Here is a 21,369-nt window from a genome sequence, read left to right as displayed (position 1 = left end):
GACCCGTGGGCGGGCGGCGGGGACCCCCGCCGCCCGCCCACGGGTCGCGCAGCTCCCCCGCCGCCGGGCATCGCCGGCGCCCTCCCCTGCCCCGGTTCTTTTCCTCTCCCCACGCTCCAGAGGCAGAGCTCCTCTCCTAGAGCTCCCCTCGGAGCCCGGGAGTGGCCCCCAAAGCCCCTAAGGGCTAAATACCTGCCGGGTGGGACCCCCGGCAGAAGGGAGGGTGCTGGACAGATTTGACCCCCGACGGGAGGAACACAGCCCTGCGTCCCAACCATCCGTCCTCGCCTCTAGTTGTTAATCCAGCTGTATGGGAGCGGTGGCTGGGAGGGACGTTAGGAGCCCGACAGCGGCGGGGGGTTGGCAGACGTTCAGGGACCTTTGGAGACTTTCGGGGATCACGGCTAGGGACCTTGGAAAGGGCAGCTGTGTGCTCAGGAGGGTTTTCCAGAGAGCTCTGAAGCTCTGGGCGTAGCTAGCGCGGAGGTCTGGGGCGAGGAGCTGGGATTTTGGGTGGAAACCTGTAGGCCATGTCCTAGAGAGGCAGAGCAGGTTAGATGGAGGGTGGTGATGTGGAGGCAGGAGGAGGGTGCGGGTCAGGAAGAGGAGCCCATCTGAAGGGTGGATACGGAGCTCGGTTCCTGAAGGAAGGGCAAAGAGGAAGCCACTGGTTTGGGGGATCCACTGGAGGATGTGGTAGTTGGTTGAGAGAATGGGGTTGCTGAGAGGAAGAAGGTTGGCTGGGAGCAATGGAGGGTGGAAAGGCAGAAAGGGTCGAGCAAGATGAGGCAAAGAGGAAGAAAACTGGAAAAGGGAATGATTGAACAGTAAGAGGTAAAACACGAATGTGAGACTCCATAGAAAGGTCATGAAGAAGAAAAAAGGTAATACTGGAAAACTGAGGAACAAAGAAAGGAAAAGAAAAATTGGTAGCACTACCTCTGTGGAGGAGAAAGTGAGAAAATGGCCAAGAGGGGGAATGGAACTAAAATCAGCAAGTAAAAGTGGAAAATCAGCAGTACCTGAATGTCGTTATTTCAGTTTATGGAGAATACAGCTGTTGCATTCACCCAACATAAAAACCACCTGCTGTAGAGATAGGAGAAAGGATCTCAGTTTTATGACCAAAAGCTGAGCAGGCCTGATCTTCATTACACTGTAATTAGAATTTTAAAAAGCCCTTAGAGTTAGCCCCGTGTACAGTGGAATGTTACTCTCAAAGTTCGCATTGAAGGCTCCTCTGGGCAGGGAGCACGTCTCCCTTTCTTTTGGTGCACTGCACATGCTTTATGAGTCATAAATAATAATAACCCACCAGGTTCCAGCTTTGAAATGTGGGTCATCTCATTCCTCTTCTACCAGTTCAGATACAGTTTATTACCTACCTTATATAGAAACAGAAGCAGCGCAATCTTTCCCTGTGCTGTAAAATTGAATCCTTTCAAGCATTTCCATGTCTGCTCTGCATACCAGCTCTCAAGATACCCTATTGCCACTCATCAGGCACTTTGTTGACCTAGTTGGACTTTTCCTTCTTTACTTCAGATTCTTTTTTCCTTTATCATCAGTGGCAAAATCTAAATTGCCCTGGTGGTGTATGATAGGGCCCAGAGGTTGTACAGAGGCAGGTGAGAGTTTCCTTTGCTGATTGCTTCCTCTTAATGAAACAGACTGGCTTTGTTTGAGAGCTGCTTTTTCCAAATCCATCGACAACACTTCCTTTCAGACTAATATTAACTAATTTTGCCAGCTGGTGTTTAGAGCTATATGAAGAAGCCAAGATGTAGTTATAGGCAAAAATAAAGTGAGGCAGTGGGCTTACTGTGGACTGCTTGCTTCCCTTGGTCCAGCTGCCGTACTTCTGGCAAAGATTTGCCACCTTAAAGTTCTCTGGTAGCCCAGGTCCCTTGTAAAGGTGTAGCCAACGCTGCAAGAGCAAGACAGCAAAAACTTTCCTCTGCTTTGTAGTTATGATTATTTTCTCCCCTATCAACCACCATCAAAGCATTTCAAGGATCTCTGGCAGAATCACTAGGAATATGTTTCACTCTAGGATAGTTAGCCAAGAGGAGCCTTTCATTGATATGCATTGCTGTAAAGCCTTCCAGCATTCCCTCTATTTTCCTGTCGGTGCAGTAGCTTCTTTGCTTTAAAAGGGAGATAAGGACTTTGTGCGCCTTCAGGAGCGTGACTGCCATTTCGAATTATTTCAGAGACTGAATCATCAGTATGCTCTGAGCCTGCTATACCAGCACTTTTCAAGACAACTGTATCTACATGCATCACTCAGGGTGGCAGTAACCGTACCATGTGTTTTCTGTGCCTGGTACCATTGCACACATATTTTGAGAGATGTAGGCTCGGTGCCTGATTTGTGCTTGTTCATCTTTCTGTTGTTGTTTTTCTCACCAGTTTCCATCCATACCACAGTGGCCATTCCTCTCACACCGGCCAGTTTTCTAGTTTCACCCTATTTGTACATGAAAGCACAGTGTAGTTTGAGGACGTGACTTCCCTTCCTTGAGGAGGTAAATATTTTCATCCCTGCTTTGCATCTTGGGATCTTCCAGAAACAGGTAACATCAACTTTCATGAGGAGCTGCAGGACAATCACCTTGCCAGAGAAAACCCATCCTCCACTTAATTAGCCCCTACTTAGAGCTACTTATTCCCAGGCTTCCAGCACTGAGGAAATGGTATTGCAGCCTCCCCATATAGCACATTTCCTCTGCACTGTTCTGTTGGGAAGAGTGACTGGTGATATTCAAAGTTGCTTATAAGGCAAATGATACCTCTCTGCTTTCAATTATTACACATAAATGTCTAAACTGAGTTGCTGTGGAACCAGATTCTGCCACATGCTCAGCATGTAGGAGTAGCCTTGTCTGCATTACTGGAGTTGCAGGGAATTTGTACAAGTACAAATGAGAAATGAATTTGGCCTTTAATATATTTGCATGCCTGCAGGGAATTCATCACAAGCATATCAACACTGTAATCACTTTAATAATAAATCTTTTTCACTTCTTTAGCAAGCACAAACTGAAGATCCCAAGCACAGCAAAAACTTGCATGAGTGGCAGTCTGCTTCCTTAAGAGATGCGATTCTTATTATCCTCATTTTGCAGATGGAGCAGCCGAGAAACTGCAGAATGAAGCAACTCGTCTCAAAACAAGCAGCACATCTTTTCACAGATCAGGCAAGAAAAGACCTACAGTAGATAGGAATGGATCCCCCAAACTTCCCACACATGTTTTCTGGCCATGGGAGGGGAGGGTACTGCCACGAATGGATTCAGTAGGGGTGGGAGAAGACTTCTTTTACTGAAATCAGCGACTTCAGGTTCCTACTAAAACTTCCTTTGGGGGAAATAAGCTCAAATGCTGCATAAATGTATCTTGGATAAATACTGTGTAACTAGTAGCAGTGTTCTGCTGGCGGCATCTAAAGGTTTTGGTAGTCAGGCAATGCTTGTTTGTACTTTGAGCGCTAGGGCAGACTGTGAAAATCTCACCCAGGAGTTAGCATCTGTAGAAGCAAGAATTGTGCCCACTGGTCTTTTTTAGATGAGAGCTGTACATTACAGAAATATGCAGTGCTCATGCATTCTGGAAAACAGAAGCAGCTGGAGAGCAGGAGAGGCCGGCAGTTTGGTGGCTCAGCCAGGGATTGTTGGGTTTGTGTGTGCTTCCCCACTGACGAGGCCTTCGGGAGGAATGCGTGCTGGCTTCTGCGTGGAGTAATTAACTTGCAAAGTGTTCGCTTTTGGTCAGGCTGTCTTTCTGCACAGAAGACAGTCTTCAATGCGAACATTCACGATCGGGGCAGAGACCATCAAACCCACTTTGTGCTTGCTCCATAGTTGTGGCAGCAGCTTTTGCTTGCTCCTGACCGGAGCTGGGATGGAGTGAATGATCTAGGGGTGAAGGTAACGGTAACAAGTTTGCGTGCAGCTACAGGAATGAATGGGGGTGTAAATTTGCTGTGTGTCTGCTTCTCCATGGTACCTGCCAGCATGCGCTCTGTTGTTGCAGGGTAAAGTCAATATGTGACTTACTCCCTGATGGAAAAGCAGTACCCTCTTCCATGTTGACTATGGGTACTGAGTGTTAAGTGCGCATAGGCAGTAATTGCACTCTGGCTTTGCCCCAGGGCAACTTTTGCCCAATTTTCCTATTCCTTGCAGTATTTTCAGCTAACACAACAGCGTATTTGAGCAGATATCCAAGAGCTTGTTCCAAAGGCGTGAGGAGTTTCTTGTTGCATAACACCTGGCTCCCTTCCCAAACGGCATCATGCTTTCTTAGGCTTTAAACAGCCTCAAAACGAGCCGCTCTTAGCTGTGCTAGGCTTACTCACTGGGGATTCCTGCCAGCTCATCTTTGATCGTGTCCCACTGGTTATTTTGTATACCATCATAAGCTATAGGTTTAGAGGTGACTCATTACTTCTGCACTGTATGTCCCCTCCCCAAATGATAGAAAAATGAAATGAGACCATTTTGATGTTACTAAACTAATGCCGGAGCAGGAGCTTTAATGCATCACGAAGCAGAAAGAGAAGTTATTAAAGATTTATCCAAGCTGACTTACTTTAGTGGCTGAAATGAGCTGATATGTACACACTATGGACAAACAATAGTTTCATTTACAGTGACAGAACTTAAGAATAACAGCAACCATTGGATCATCTTCTCAGACCTTCTGTAGATCACAGGCCATTACATTTCACCCACTTATCCCTAAATGAAGCAAGGTGTGTTTTCTAATCATCTTGAATCAATTTAGGCATTTGCTCTCAAAAAATAAGCAGATTACTAATCTGTCTATTTAATTATAGATTTCTCCCATGAGAAGTTGGAACAAGAACTAGTAAAAAATAAATATTATGTCACCAGAATACGTCATTCATTGTCTCCTATTTTCATTTTATAATTCTTGTAAAAGAAATTTTGCCCCTCTTTCCTAATGGCTGACAGTTGTAAACAGTAGGATTTGTAGCATAGAAGCAGTTCAGTATGAGAGCCAGAGTTCAGAAAAGACTAGTGGTTCAACATAAAAGGCTGTGATAGCTCAACATGTATTCCCCAGCAATTTCCCAGTTATAAGCCTCATATATAGCATTATTTATGTTGTAGCTTTGCTAGCACATTATACTGGGCGCAGCACATTCACTTATATACTAAGCAGTTCCCTCCACTTGGCTGGAGTACTATCACCAACCTTTAGTCCACAGCCCAGTTAATCTTTGTTAATTATAAACCATGGGATGCCACTGCAGACCTGGATAGCATCCTGCGGAAGCAGGAATTTAGCCAATAAAAAAGTAGCTTTACTTTGTCGTCTTCACTGAGTTTTGCTGACAGCCACTGCAGCATAAGATCAAAGGCAACAGGAAACAAGGTGCTTTTAGCAATGCAGAGACGGCTTGCTTTTAGGCAGAGCTGCCCACCAAACGTGTAAGCACCGTGTATTGGAGAAGCCAGGTACCACCTCCGATGTTAACTGCCCAGTTCCAGGAACTTGCATCCACTCTACCTAGGCATAATGCAGGGGTAACTAGCCTGGAAATTTTGTGAGTCCTACTCGAGGCATGAATTTGGTTATACAAAAGTTATATGTTGACTGTTCTTGAAGTAATAGGTATACATTTTGCTCAGTATCGCTATTTCTGGCCAAAAACCTCCTCAAAAAACACCCCCTCAAAAAAAAAAAAAGAAGAACCATAAGACCCCTAAGCCTTGTAATTCAACCATGGAAAATACAGAAGTGAGGAAGTATGATCTAGAAATGCCTTTTCCATACTCACCTCAAATTCCCTAGTGCAAGTCTCAGCAAGGATAGTATTGTATTTATGGCTGAGAAAGGCATGAGTCTGTCTTCTGTAGCTGATTGAAACAAGGGAGGAATAGTGGGTTGCAAAAGCCTTTCTCGCTGAAAAGAGGAAGAGGCAAGTATCAGAGAGAAAATAGAAACTACAATTTTTGCATGTAACATATTTTTGCTCGGAGTTATACTGAGGGCCTTGGTGCCAACAAGCTTTGATAACAAAGCTAGACCTAGCTTTGTTATCAAAGGACACCCAGCTTTTGCTGAGCTTGCTGGTGAGAGGTGAGGAGGCATCCTCTTCTTTCTTCTCGTAGGTCCTTGAGCAGCAAATCACGTGGGGACTTCTCTGAATATATGTGCGTCACTCCAACACCGTGAGCATGCTCAAGTCCGCGTCAAGTCCATGCTAATATCTGGTTATTGGTTGACAGAGAACAGATGCTCCAACTACCTTGTTCTGAACTTAGGACCTAAAAAACCCCATTGTGCTTGAGGTTCAATAGCATGTTAACCCTTTAGCTTCTAAGAGAACAATCAGTTGGAGTTACAATTCGGTATGCAACAACCCAATGGGCTATTGCAAAATCTTCTGTCTAAAACTGTGTTTACTTGAAGGCCAAGCAGCTCTGAATTTTTGAAAGCTCCATAAGGGAGAAAGAACATCATCTTATTTTTGATAAAAAGCAGCCAGCATAGCCTCCACAGTTAGCATGAATTTACTTACCTCTTAATATAAATACCTGTATATATGTACTGATATAAATGTGCTATTTATATTAGCACAAGTAGCTGAATTCCGTTGGAGATAAAACTATTACTCAGGAAAGGCGTGTGGCACTCAAACGTCTGGCTAATTAATACAGCAGTTTCTTGCAGAGAATCCAGTCTTATTTTTTTCCACCAGCACAGATAATCATCTCTCAAACCTTTGTTCGAGGTGAAATTTGCACAGACTCTGATCAAAATTTGCCCAGAATACAGTTTTGGTCATAGCTTATTTTTGTTCTACTGGAAGTTCTGCTTCCACAGCGGTGCTGGTCTCCTCAAAGTAAATGGCAAAACTCCCAGGGACCTCACCAGGTAACTCACTGTAAGCTGCAGTCCAATTTTTATTCAAGAAGGGAATGCAGAATAATGAAAAGAAAAAAATTCTCTTTTTCCATACTATCAAGAATATGTATCTCATAATCAGGATTATTCTTTACATGCTTTTATGGCTGTTACTTTCCAGCACCACAATGTTGATACTGTAATAAGCAAGCAGTATCTTCCATTTTCACTCTGGACTTTAGTCATGAATTCTGATTAATAATGAAAAGGATAGTATTTCAGGGAACTCCTCACCCCACAAAATTCAAAGTGGAATATCATATTTTAATGAGGGCCATTCAAATGCAGCACTTTTAGTATTATTTCTAAGAAGTTGCCTCTGAAGATAAACTAAATGGATTAAAGTCCAAATTGCTGCAGTATGGAGTTGATAATTTTTCAGCTCTCTCTGTATCACTAACAGGAATTAGAATATATATTTTGCAGGAAGCCTTGCTGGAGTATTTGACAGAGAAATAAAGGCATATGTATGCTAAGGAGGAGAATTTAGCACATCTTCAGCAAATAGGTGCAGATTATTTAATTCCAGCTCTTAGTAAGATAAGGTATAATATTTAGCACAGGATAAAACAGGAATTAATATATGATAACCGTTAGTGATAGAAAACACTCTGTCTGTGAGTAACACTTCAGGATTTGGGAGTAGCTGTTACAAGAAACTTATGCCTATTTGGTACAAGTTAAGATATATGGATGACCTGGTGATATCAGTGATATGGGACAGATTTCCACAGACAAGAGGACAGGAGAATCATCTTGATTGCCAGTGAGCCAAGAGACCTATTTCCTACCCTGCTGAAATTAAGGTGAGATGATCAGATAAGTTTGAATATCCTGCATAGATTATCGTAACACTTTACTTCGTATAATTAGTTAATTTATATTATGAATTCCAATAGCAAAAGAGGGCCTGAACTCAGAATGCATTTGTCTTGCTTTGAATCTGTGTTCATGCAGTTTTCCCCATTTCCAGATACATACATCCCTTATTCTGTAGCCTCAAGCAAATTCAGACCTTCTGACCTAATAGATTAATACCCTGGTTTTGTTCTTTAAAATAACCTCTGTGCATTTTAAAACTATCTGCTGTATTGATTTATTCTTAATTTAGTCATGCCATTCCATGATGAAATTAAGTAAAATTATTTTTATCTGTTACTGTAAAAGCAAAGTATTTAAAGAAAGTGCTTTAAACTTTTACAGTTTCCCAAATAGTCTCTAAAAATCCATATGTGCAATGCCATTTTGCCCAAATATTCTCATTTAAAAACTGATTTCGTAAAGGTTTATGGGGTTTTGTCATTTTTCCATTATGATACATGAATTGGTATTCATCAAAAAATACAATACTGGTCTGTTAGATCTTCAGCACTGACCATGGTTGGAAAGTTGGGGAAATGTGCGCAAACCCAAAGTCATTGCAACACTAAGTGTTGCAGTCCCACCCGCCAGCCACCCATGGGGACTCACAGCTTCCTCGTAGGAACCCAAGAGCAATTTCCTCAAAAATCACACGCACAGTCTCCATATGGGGCCCGACCAAAGGTCTGTCTGGTCCTGTCTCCAGCTCGGTGGAATTGATCAGGAAGGTGTATTTTCTAGCCTGAGATACATCTCTCGCAGTGTGGGTGTGCTGACAGCTGCAGTTTCCCCCGCTGTAGGAAACAACTTTTTTCTCTGTTTTCTGCTTTGTTCCCAGTAAATTTTGGCAGTTGTTTTGCTTTTTTGGCTGCTCCTGAACACCGAGTTGCCCTTTTTGTGGAGCATCCTGTGAAGGGCTCAGGATCCCTGGTGGCAATGGCCAGAACCCATTGCTGAGTGTGCAGCATGTGGGCTGTTTACTCCCTCCTGCACCTCTTTTATCAGCACGCTTCTCCATCTGCCGATTTATGACCCCGTCACGTAGCCCGTCATCCCTCACAGCTGGCCCTTACCCTTGCTGACCTGCCTAACTTCATGTCGTTAGGAAACTTTGTCACCTCACGGCTTGCCCTCTTGGTCAGGTTACCTACGGTTACGGTGAAGAGGGCAGGTCCCACAGCAGACCTCTGCAAGAGCTTCAGCTACTTCCCCACTGCTGTATTTACTCCTCACTGGTCTCCTGTCTTGTGCTGAGCCTTTTATCCATTCCAGCGCCTTCCCTGGCTGCTTGTTTTCTGTAAGGCCCTTTGGAATGGGATTTTGTCCAAAGCCTCTTAAAAACCTAGAAAAGGAAACTGCATCTCCTCTATCAGTGTGCCTATTGACCCCTGTCAGAGGACACCGGTGGGGCTGCAGGAGGAATCATCTAGCTTGCTCGGTAGGTAACACCGAGCAGAGACCTGTGCTTTACGCCATGCTAAGGTGCCCGTTCCTCACTATTGCTCACTCTCTCTAGCACTTACCAGCCAGTTTCAGCGTTGAGTTGGCAGCCAACCCTTTCCTTCAAAAAGTGGAGGTGGAGTGTGTGCTCCTCTTCAGGAGCTCAGTGTGTAGAGCGGCCTTCCACCCCCTGTGCCTGAAGGAGCAGGGATCCCGTCTGCCCAAGAGGGTGCCCTAATCCACAGGCCCTCCAAGGCCAGGGGAACCCAGATATCAGCAAACCTGGTCTGCTCAGAATGGAAAACATCCTTATTTATTGGGAAAGCATGAAGTGAGGAGGTTGCCCAGAGGAGAAAAAGTGAGGCTCTAGGCCTTGTTCCAGTTACTACTTCAAATACTGAATGGAAATATTTCTTGGAGATGACTCTTAAAATGAGAGATAGAAACTCTCAAATCATAGAACCACAGGATGGTTTGGGTTGGAAGGGACCTTAAAGATCATCTAGTTCCAACCCCCCCTGCCATGGGCAGGGACACCTTCCACTAGAGCAGGTTGCTCAAAGCCCCATCCAACCTGGCCTTGAACACTGCCAGGGATGGGGCATCCACAGCCTCTCTGGGCAACCTGTCCCAGTGCCTCACCACCCTCACAGTGAAGAATTTCTTCCTTACATCTAATCTGAATCTACCCTCTTTCAGTTTAAAGCCATTACCCCTTGTCCTATCACTACACGCCCTTGTAGAAAGTCCCTCTCCAGGTTTCTTGGTGACCCCCTTTAGGTATTGGAAGGCAGTTATATGGTCTCCCTGGAGCTTTCTCTTCTCCAGGCTGAACAACCTCAACTCTCTCAGCCTGTCCTCATAGGAGAGGTGCTCCATCCCTCTGATCATCTTCATGGCCCTCCTCTGGACCCGCTCCAACAGGTCCATGTCTTTCTTATGCTGAGGGCCCCAGAGCTGAACGCAGTACTGCAGGTGGGGTCTCACCAGAGCGGAGCAGAGGGACAGAATCCCCTCCCTCCACCTGCTGGTCACAATTCTTTTGATGCAGCCCAGGATGCGATTGGCTTTCTGGGCTGCAAGCGCACATTGCTGGCTCATACTCAGTTTTTCATCCACTAATACCCCCAAGTCCTTCTCCGCAGGGCTGCTCTCAGTCCACTCATCGCCCAGCCTGTATTTGTGCTTGGGATTGCCCCCACCCATGTGCAGGACCTTGCACGTGGCCTTGTTGCACTTCATGATGTTGGCATGGGCCCACCTCTCAAGGCTGTCAAGGTCCCTCTGGATGACATCCCTTCCCTCCAGCGTGTCGACCGCACCACACAGCTTGGTGTCCTCGGCACACTTGCTGAGAGTGTGCTCAATCCCACTGTCCATGTTGTCGACAAAGATGTTAAACAGCGCCGGTCCCAATACCAACCCCAAAGGAATGCCACTTGTCACTGCTCTCCACTTGGATATTGAGCTGTTGACTGCAACTCTTTAAGTGTGACCATCCAGCCAATTCCTTATCCGCCAAGCTGTCCACCTGTCAAATCCATGTCTCTCCAATTTAGAGACGAGGATGTTGTGCGGGACAGTGTCAAATGCTTTGCACAAATCCAGGTAGATTACATCAGTTGCTCTTCCCTTATCCACCAATGGTGTAACCCCATTGTAGAAGGCCACCAAATTTGTCAGATACGATTTGCCCTTAGTGAAGCCATGTTGGCTGTCACCAGTCACCTCCTTATTTTCCATGTGCCTCAGCAGTTTCCAGGAGGATCTGCTCCACGATCTTGCTGGGCACGGAGTTGAGACTGACTGGCCTGTAGTTCCTTGGGTCTTCCTTTTTTCCCTTTTTAAAAATGGGGGTTATGTTTCCTCTTTTCCAGTCAGTTGGAACTTCCCTGGACTGCCACGACTTCTCAAATATGATGGATAGTGGCTTATCCACTTCATCCGCCAGTTCCCTCAGAACCCATGGATGCATCTCATCAGGTCCCATGGACTTGTGCACCTTCAGCTTCCTTAGATGGTCTCGAGCCTGATCTTCTGCTACAGTGGGTGGTTCTTAATTCTCCCAGTCCCTGCCTTTGCCTTCTGTGACTTGGATGGTGTGGCTAGAGCACTTGCCAGTGAAGACTGAGGCAAAAAAGTCATTGAGTACCTCAGCCTTCTCCATATCATGGGTAACCAGGTCTCCTGTTTCCTTCCAGAGAGGGCCCACATGTTCCCTAGTCTTCCTTTTATCACCAACGTACTTATAGAAGCTTTTCTTGTTGCCCTTGATGTCCCTGGCCAGATTTAATTGTATCAGGGCTTTAGCTTTCCTAACCTGACCTCTGGCATCTCAGACAGTTTCTCTGTATTCCTCCCAGGTTACCTGTCCTTGCTTCCACCCTCTGTAGGCTTCCTTTTTGTGTTTGAGTTTGTCCATGAGCTCCTCGTTCATCCATGCGGGCCTCCTGGCGTTTTTGCCTGGCTTCCTCTCTGTTGGGATTCGTCGCTCCTGAACTTGGAGGAGGTGATCCTTGAATATTAACCAGCTTTCTTGGGCCCCTCTTCCCTCCAGGGCTGTATCCCTTGGTACTCTACCAAGCAGATCCCTGAAGAGGCCAAAGTCTGCTCTCCTGAAGTCCAGGGTAGTGAGCTTGCTGTGCACCCTCCTTGCTGCCCTAAGGATCTTGAACTCTACTGTCTGATGGTCACTGCAGCCAAGGCTGCCCTTGAGCTTCACGTTCCCCACCAACCCTTCCTTGTTGGTGAGAACAAGGTCCAGCATAGCACCTCTCCTCGTTGGCTCCTTTGTCACTTGGAGAAGGAAGTTGTCATGAACGCATTCCAGGAACCTCCCGAATTGCTTATGCCCTGCTGTGTTGTCCCTCCAACAGGTATCGGGGTGGTTGAAGTCCCCCGTGAGGACCAGGGCTTGTGAACGTGAGGCTGCTCCTAACTGTCTATAGAGGGCCTCATCTGCTTGGTTGTCCTGGTCGGGTGGCCTGTAGCAGACCCCCACTATAATGTCACCTGTCCCTGCCCTCCCTTTAATACTGACCCATAAGCTCTTAGTCAGCTCTTCATCCATCCCCAGCTGGGAGCTCCATGCACTCCAGCTGGTCATTGCATAGAGGGTGACACCCCCTCCTTGTCTCCCGTGCCTGTCCTTCCTAAAGAGCCTGTATCCTTCCATTCCAACACCCCAGTCACAGGAGCCATCCCACCACGTCTCCATGATTCCAATAAGATCATAGCCCTGCAAGTGTGCGCACGTCTCGAACTCCTCTTGTTTATTCCCCACGCTACGTGCGTTTGCATAGAGGCATTTAAGTTGAGCCCCTGATGAAGCTGACTTACGGGCTGGAGTGGCTGGAATTCCTTTGTGCTGCTCTTTGGGTGCTTTCCTGCTGACCTGTGATCGCTCTTCAGGCTCTGGGCATCTGTTGCTGGCACTGGCATCAAACTGGTAGGAGTGGGACGGATTGAGGTTCCCCTTCCCCGGCAACTTTAGTTTAAAGCCCTCTTCACCAGCTTGGCAAGCCTGTGACCGAAGATGCTCTTCCCCTTCTCTGACCGATGGGCCCCATCAGCCCCCGGTAGACCAGGTTTCTCAAAGCGAGTCCCATGGAGTCACATGAAAAAACGATGTGTCTTTGAATCCTGGCAGGGTGTTAAGAAAGAGAGGCACAAACCTGCTTAGGAGTCATGGTGCTTAGGCATGCCCAGGAACAGATTCTTTGGCATCTGAGGAGCTCTAGTGGGATTGGGAGGAAGATACAGCTGGTGCAAGCAGCCTTGGCAAAGCTAAAGCTAATTTGGAGAAGGAGAGAGTGTCCCTTGATGCAGAAGTTAGGCTGTGCGTGCTCTCATTACTGATCTGTGCAGCAGAGATGTAGGCCTTTGGAAAGGTCGATATGTGGAGATTACTGGCTTCTGAAATGAAATATTAACAATTCCTTAAAACCAGCTATCGGGATGACATGTGAAAGGAGAGGTCATCATTGACAACGGCATGAGAAATCTGCACTAGCTACTAGGTGATCTGCCAGGCGACAGATGAGTCCCTAAGACCTCACTTTTTAACCTGAACAACAGTGAAGAAAATGCCTGGGCAACAACGTATCTGAATAAATATCAACATTTCAGATTTAGACAACTACAGTGGCAATTAGAGATCTAAATCACTTTGTGGATTTGGCATTTCATCTTCTCTTCACAGGATGATGCCTCAGCTGTTTCTTAACAGCTTAGCTCAAAAAGCCTGGACAGCTAAATAATGCATAGCTAGTGTGGTAGACAGGAATGACGTAAAAACACTTTGAGGAGTTTGGGAGTCTGCTACTGAGGCAAATAGTATTGTGTATCCAGAAAACCACCGCCAGAAGTCATTGTGTGTGTTCTTGGGTCTGTTTGTAACTGGTAAGTAACTGTGTTGGAACTAACTGTCTCCCACTGATTTCTCTGTGTAGTAATTACTGGGTGAAGAAGAAGTCACACAGCATGCAAGGGTGTGAGAATATACCTTGGGTAGTGTCCAGCTCCGATCCCCCTGCACGTCACAGGTTCCTAGAGTTCTAACCACACTGAGGGTCCTGCGCTGTCTTACACGATTTGCCTCAGCTCCTTCTCCCCTATTTTTGATAAGCATATATTTTTTGCAAGCTTTACAAACTAGTTCTGTGCAATGCCCAGGCAAAACATTTGAGAGGCTGGCAAAATGGAAATGCCTTGAGGATGGCTCATTTGTAATTGTCAGAGAGACCTGTGAGGATTCTTTCCTTTTTCAGAATTTTTTCTAGAAGCCTGATTTAAAGAGCTGTTTAAGAATATGCTTGTGTTGAAGCATTTTCATAGCCTGGGGAAGCTGGCGGAGTTGTGCGTTAATATTAGGCACATGTTTCAGTCCCTAATAGGCAGGACCTTAGTCTGTGAGAGTCACTTTCTCACTCTGAAGGGTTGGCAAGGGCACCCAGCACTTTTGTCATACTTCTTTCACTCATTTGCTGACTAGCTGGCAACAGCTAAAGCAGTTCATTGGTGACAGCTAAATATGTTTGTGTAGCGGTGCCCAGCTCTGAGCCTACCAGTGCTGTCTGCGGTGGCTTTACTCTCTGTTTCTGACAGTAGCAGCGGAGAGGTGGGACTCATCTCACCCAGCTTCAGACACCTACACTAGAGACACCTACTTCTGTGCTTGTCGCCCCAGACTGTTGAGAGCTGGTGGAGAGAAACAAGCACTTGGAGGGGGTGATTCATCTGGCTTGTTTTAATCGTCTACTTTAGGAGGAGATAAATCGTGCTATGGAAATGTCTTTTTTCTGTCTACTAACTATGCAGAAAGTGTAAATGACTGTCTCAGATATACAAGTCTGCACAGCAGATGTCTCAAGCTGAGAAGATGAATGCCGCCCTTGGTTTTTATCAATATTACATTTTTAACATACACAGTGAGGTACACTGTGGTCCTATGGTAAGTCTTTAACTGGCTAGCTGTGCACAGGAGTCTTAAGTCTTAAAGCACTTTTGAAGTGGTCTGGACAGGCTATTTAAAGGTATTACCTCTGCTGGGGTGGGTTTTCTCTAACCCAGTGCAAGCATCTGTAGTCAGTAACGAAGGGCACATCATCTAAGGCATCTACCTTACGTGGGGTGTGTAGTGTCTTCCAGTGCCTGTTTTTCCTCCATGGCCTCAGCCAGGAGAGTGGAGTGAGGAGCTCAGGTTTAGATGTCACTACCACAGGTATCTGAAGTCAGCTGAGAGGTGTCTCACCCATAAGGGAGGAAACAGAAGGATGGCTGTTTTCTGCGGTTCACATCCCTGTGGGTATTGGCAGTACCACTGGAGGTGATTTCCTTCCATTGCTTCTGAATGCCACGGGAGAGAGGTTGGCTGAAAGAGAGGGAGGAAGAGCGGTTCCAGTTGGGATTTATGAAACAGGAAAATGAATGAACAAAAGGGAGAATGAAAAGCCAAATTTAGTAAAAGCAAGATAGGCATTTTTCCTCTATCTCAGCATCTTGATTTATTCTTTTGGGGGATACAGTAGCATACAGAGCAGTCTGCTGCAAGGGGTAAAGGAAGAAACCCATTAGAAGTCTGGAGCAGGATGTCCAGAAATAAAATTCTTTAGTGTCCTGCCTCATCCATTCTGAAAAGCCATTTTGCCATCTTTAAATCCATGTGCATTCTGTTGCCAGCTGGCCCTTGAGCAATGTTAGAAAGACAGTGAGGAGCTTCTTATCCATGTGTGGGTTTGATGTCACCCCATCTGTGCACCTGCAACTTGGGTGACAAAAACTGTCCCCATTGGGACACAAGGACTGGGCAGGGAAAGGTACAGCTCTGGGTGTTATGCATGCCAGCTGGCAGGCAAGTCCCTCACGTGGTAAATGGGAGGATGGGACCACATGGGTGTCTATCATCTGTGGTATCCACCATTTCCAAAGACTGATTGGGGCAGATGACGTCCCAGGTATCCTCCAGGACAGTGCAGTACAAGGCTGTGCCCATTTGGCATCTAGCCCTCCGGCAGCACAGGAAATCATGAGGGCACGATGCAATTTCACTGACGGATAGTTAAAAGAAGTTTCAGCCTGTAACTGCTAATCACCGGGTCAGTGATTTTTACCCCAAAATATGGGGCTCATCATCTTGAAACCAATCATGCCTAGGATAAATTTTTACTCCATCCAGCATGTAAATGCATCCAAAGAATGCGCATCCCTAGAAATGTAACCCTTGAGCTGCAAGGTCACTTTAGAAGTGATACATGCAGTATTGTCTTTTGCAGAAAGTGAATGTTTCTGTTGGTGTATTTAATGCAAAATTAAATGTACCTGGACAAGTCATTTTGCCTGTGGAGCAGAGAAAACATCAGTAAAGTTTAGCTTTGTTCCGTAGGGAGTAACTGCTATGGAATAGAGTTAAAAGGCAGTGATATTCATGCAAGCTGTCCAAATGAGCTGCTGACTCATGCGTACGTGCACAGTGCAATGGGGAGCAGGATGGGTGGCTTCAGCCCTTGGTGGGGAGAAGATCCTCACCAGTGTCTGCTGTGGGGTGTCCACCAAACACTGCATTATTTTATGTTGTCTGGTGCATCAGATGGTATAGTTGTGATCTTCCCCCTTCTCAGTGATGGCCAAGATTACTGGGCCAGAGGGCCAGACATGGTATCCTGCTGTCTCAGTGATCAGTTCTTATTTTAGAAAAAATAACACAGCTTCAATGTTGTGATTCAGAGTACCTACTCATCTTGAGATACCATGTACCCTAGTGGTTTAAGGCATGTTCCCTAATGTTAAATATCTTCAGCAGGAAGGGTTTAAATCCCAGTTTCCTGCTTCCTTGGGGGAGTAACTGCAGAGAAGACGGGGACGGCAGGTATCCTGCTGGCTGTCTTCTAGAAGGAGGAACATTTTTGCCTACCTCTGCAAGTAGTTTCAAAAATGTAAACTGTGAGTGGAGGAAGGCTCTTCCCTGCATTGACACAGTGGCACAAACCCCTCCTAAGCTCTCGCTCGGCACCCTGGCTGCCTGGATTTGTTTTTTCTGTGCCCAGCTCTCCCAGTGGTCCATGGGAAGGATGCTGGAGGTGGTTAGGAGGTGTGAAGTTTTTGGTGTTACAGTGACAACACCCAGTAGAAAAGCTTGAGAGGAAAGGAAAAATTCAGTAATCATTGTGAGACTTGTGTGGTGGACAGCAAAGAGAGCGCTGGCAGCTGTCCATTGCGTGGTGAAGTTAAAAGAAATAAATGTACCGTCGTTTGGTAAACTGAACCCTGACTGGTCTGTGCAGCGAGTGAGGCAAGAAGCATTAGTTACAAGCAATGTATTAAAAAGCAAATGTATTGAAATGATTTTGAATGAGCTAAGGTTTCACAGGCAGCCTTTTTTTCAATTCTAGCTTCTTCAAACATTTAGCAGGTAGCTTGTAACCTTTCCATTACGTATTTAATACAAAGCCACATTAACTTTGGGTAATTCATTGGCCTGCTGGTGCATCTCCTGTTATGTGGGAAGCTGCCCACACAATCTTCTATAGAAAACTGAAATAAGTGGAGAGATCAGCAAAATCCCCATCTCTCTTAATGCCACTCAGAAAGACTAGATGTTTATACCTTTGCTGCTGTACACTCTTTTTAGACTTCAAGATATCAAACCACAGTTTTTCCTGTTACAAAATACAGCTTTACTAGGCAAACTAGTGGTACTTTTAGCTCAGATCATGCATTTCTTATCTGTGAAGAAATAATTAAGTAGTTCTCTCCATTGGAATAAACCTTTTCTTTAATAATGTATTAGCTCCTGTAAATACAAATTTAGGTTAATGTGAAATAAGGGGTTTAAGAGATTTTCCATTCTAAATACTGATTCTCACCAGGATAAGGAAGGATTTTTTTGGGTGTGGATCTCTTTTAGTCTGCCTTGAACATATATAAATGTTTGGCAAGAATACCATCTCATTGTCCTGGCTGTACTTATATTTCTCTTTTCACCTTTCAATGCATGCAATGACCTCTGGACACTTTTGAAGTTGTAGGTTCTTGGCTGTCAACATGAATTACTATTACATCCTCCTTCCAGTGAATGGACCGACTAAACTGAAGTCAGCCTTTAAGAGAAATCACTGCTGAGTGTGCATGCGGGTGACCGATGGCTTTAGCAGATGTTAAATGGGGTGAATTTAAGAAAGGCAGGTGAAAGCCCTAAAGGCAGTGGCCTGCTGCTGAGGTCTGCCAGCACGTTTTGATCTCCGTGGGAACTGAACCACCTAACCTCACTGGGCTCATTCATTCACAAGCTGGATACAATATCTGCCGATAGTGGTATGACAGCAGGGCTACAACAATTCATGTTTAAGGATGTAAGGGGCAAGGTTTTTTAGGAGAGAAATTTCTAGTAGCATGCTAGGCTCAGTGATACCAGGGCAAAGTTCCAGTCCAGTCTCATTTGGTGCAGGACTTGAGCTAAAAAAAGTTAGTGTTGCCTAGTCTGAGATGCTCTTCAGGGCAGTGTGTGGGTTGGTCTGATTTTTGCCATCTGGCTACAGCCTCAGGAGAGCTGTCTTTTTAGGGATCACTGCAATGCCTGGTGATCCAAGTTCAGTATTAATTGTGCTATTTACATTGCAGTGATTGTGCTTAACTGCAAGATTAAATACATTGTCCCCCCTCTCCTTTTAAGAAACACCATATTCCATAAGCTGCCCAATTCCACATTTTCCAAGACAATAACAATTCCAAGTGTTGTAATCCCCTTTGCTGCTTTATTAAACTCAGTGCCATATTTTTCATTCATTTACACATCTTAACAGCATCAGTTTAAGTGGTGTGTTAAGCCTTTCTATGTACATCAGAGCAACATGTAATTTTCATTTCCATTTTATCCAGTGCCTTCTAAATCTAGAGGTGATAATTATTATTTGCATTGTAATTATGCCTCAGTTGAACCAGAGGCTTTGCAATGATCTAAAAACGAAGGACATTTTGTGGCAAGATCTGGTGGGTTCTTTTGCTGGTGAAGCTCCATGTGACTTCAGAAGAGCCTAGGATTTGAAAACTAAAATGCAGGCTGGATTTCCTTAGCAAGCCTTGTGTTTTCTTCTCCCCAGGGGATGAGCGCTCCCGGGAGTCTCCAGCCCCAGCCGAAGCACAGATGCAAGCCGGGGCGGAAGGCGGTGGAAGGGTGAACCGCTGTTGCTGGAAATGCTCCGTGACGCAACTGAAGAAGATTTTCTGGGGTGTGGCCGTGGTCCTGGGTGTCTGCTCCTCTTGGTCAGGTTCAACCCAGCTAGCAAAACTGACCTTTAAGAAGTTCGATGCACCCTTCACTCTAACGTGGTTTGCAACAAACTGGAACTTTTTATTCTTTCCTTTGTATTATCTTGGACATGTTTTTAAGTCAGCTGAAAAGCAGTCTCCAAAGCAAAGATACAGGTATGGAAGCTTTTTTTTTTTTTTCTCCTGTGGCTCTTGCATGCTGCTCTATGTCCAGCGGACATTTTATTCAAATCAGTCAGTTAAATCAAACTTGCATTTGCTTTCCTCTCCAGGTTTGTTAAAGGATGTTCTGAATTTGTTATGTGTCCTGTGCTAGGTGCTATGTTATTCTCAATACGATTTCACTCCAACAGTAAGAAATCCAGGTTTATTCCCAATACTACAAGTCATGTAATGAAAGTCTGCATTTGCTGCAATTACTTCTCAAGAGTTTTCTGTTCAAACCTCTGTGAACCTCATTTTTTAATTAATATCTTCTTCCTCTACCCACAGCTGACTTTCGTGGCAATCTCTGAGTAAGCTAAGTAAGCTTTTCTTTTCCAAACTCGAGACTAGTACAGTGCCTTGAATAGCCAAGTACAAAGTGTTGCAGTATTTTCCTGGCATTATGTCCCTGACTTCAAAGGCCAAGCTCTGATCCCAGTTAAACCCAAGCTGTTGTGTTTATTTCCGTGAGGAAGCGCAGTCGTAACCAAAGGCAGCACTTTGTCTCCAGCACACCTTGTCTTTACAGCAAGCAAAACCCACAAAGCCTGAAGTGCTCATGGGCAGCCCGGTGTGCCTGTCCTCTGTGAAGGGCTGAGGATGCTCTGGCTGCTTGAAGGACTGCCTCTTGGTGAGCACTCCTTCAGCTCAGCTCGTTTTGGCCTGAGAGGTGTCTGGGACAGATGGGATGACTCAGCCATCAAGATGTCCCGTGTCAGAGAGCTTCCCCGATACGTGGAAGGATGTGAACAACGTTTTCCCCTTCTGTTACACAGTGGGGCTCACAGCCTTTTAATGAAGTAGCTCAGAAAGTAAACAGTAAGAAGGACACATTTCTCAGCTTCCAGCTGTGCAGCAGCAAGGTGGAAACTTACTACAGGAAAAATCTAAGAAACTAGGGTACTCGGGAAATGCTGTACCTCAGATGACTAGGGTTAAGATTCTAAATGCTGAAACTTTGCTCCTTAGCCATCGTTACAGTTTCTTCATCTTCTAAATCATTTGGGGGCTGCAGATAAAGGAATTTCACTGCTCACTGCAGGTCCTAGAGCAGTATCCAGAAGTTTTAAAGGCATTTTCCTGAGATCTCATGTTTCCTGCACTTCAGTTTGTATTTGTTGTTTACTCCACAGCAAACACGGTTGCTTCAGAGATGAGAGAAGTATGGAGGTTAGAGAAAGCAACAGTTTAATCTAAAAACAATAACAAATGCTAGCCCAAAACAACTACCTTTTCATTTCTTTGGTTTTTAAGTGTTTTTCTTTCCAGCTGCTCTCAGATAATGTATTAAATACTGCTGAATTCTGGGGTGAGCGGTTGTGGTTCGCCAGATCCCTGGGGTTAAAACCAGAGCATTATACTCATTGTTGCTGCAGTTAATGGATACGGTTGGTAGTTTTATGTCTTCCATTTAATTAAATGATGGCTGAGTTGAAGAGCAGCTACAAGCCCTGCAGCCTGTTTGGGGTGCAGGGGGACATCATTACAGGTAAGCTTGCAGCAGGCTTAGTAAAGAATGTGCATTTGTGTGTCTGACCAGCAGATTGAATAGGGTTAATCTACAGAGGTTTTTCTTGGTGTCAGGGTAGACTTGAGTGTTTGGAGATATGGCTTTGGTTCCTAGCTTTGCTCCAGATCTGTTCTGTGGTTTTGAGCAAGTCACTACAGACCTCTGATTTCCTCGTACTCTCCGTTCATTTGGATGAGACAGTCCTTTAGGGAGGAGGGAGGACTGTCCCTTACCATGTGTTTACATAGTGTCTGCTTTAGCATGTCCACTATCTAAACTGAGACCTTTCGGTGGTGCTGCACTAAGAATTACTGTGGAAAGAATTACTGTTCATCTGCTTGCTCCATTACGGCTGAGATGCACATGCATGTACGTCAGAAAACCCAAACACTGTCTTCCAGCATCCCCTCTTAATTATTCCCTCCTTTTGTATATTATATATACATATGCATATATAGAGAGAAAGAGATATACAGAGACTGTGCAGCTCTATATGAGCCAGTAACATCTTCAGGAAAGCTTGCACTCCAGGCATAGTTGGATATGTTAGGGAGGCATTTCATGGACTTCTGGAGAGTTAAAATAAGACAATTCTGACCTGGAACTAACAAGAAGCTTGCATAATCACTTTCTGCTTCTTTTATCCTTCA

The 21,369-nt window shown here is 45.2% G+C and overlaps 1 protein-coding gene across 1 annotated transcript in view; it reads left to right on the top strand.

Annotated features, from left to right (window-relative positions):
• SLC35F3 (solute carrier family 35, member F3) overlaps window positions 1–21,369 on the top strand; it is a 184,497-nt gene that overhangs the window by 114,652 nt on the left and 48,476 nt on the right. The window contains exon 2 of the mRNA XM_010562649.1: window positions 18,837–19,161. Coding sequence (XP_010560951.1) covers window positions 18,837–19,161 — 325 coding nt within the window. The remainder of the gene's footprint in view (window positions 1–18,836; window positions 19,162–21,369) is intronic.

This window comes from Haliaeetus leucocephalus, unplaced genomic scaffold (assembly GCF_000737465.1).
Source record: "Haliaeetus leucocephalus isolate CR32 unplaced genomic scaffold, Haliaeetus_leucocephalus-4.0 Scaffold162, whole genome shotgun sequence".
In the NCBI taxonomy this organism is placed as follows: domain Eukaryota; kingdom Metazoa; phylum Chordata; class Aves; order Accipitriformes; family Accipitridae; genus Haliaeetus; species Haliaeetus leucocephalus.
This window is presented reverse-complemented; position numbering and strand designations above follow the sequence as displayed.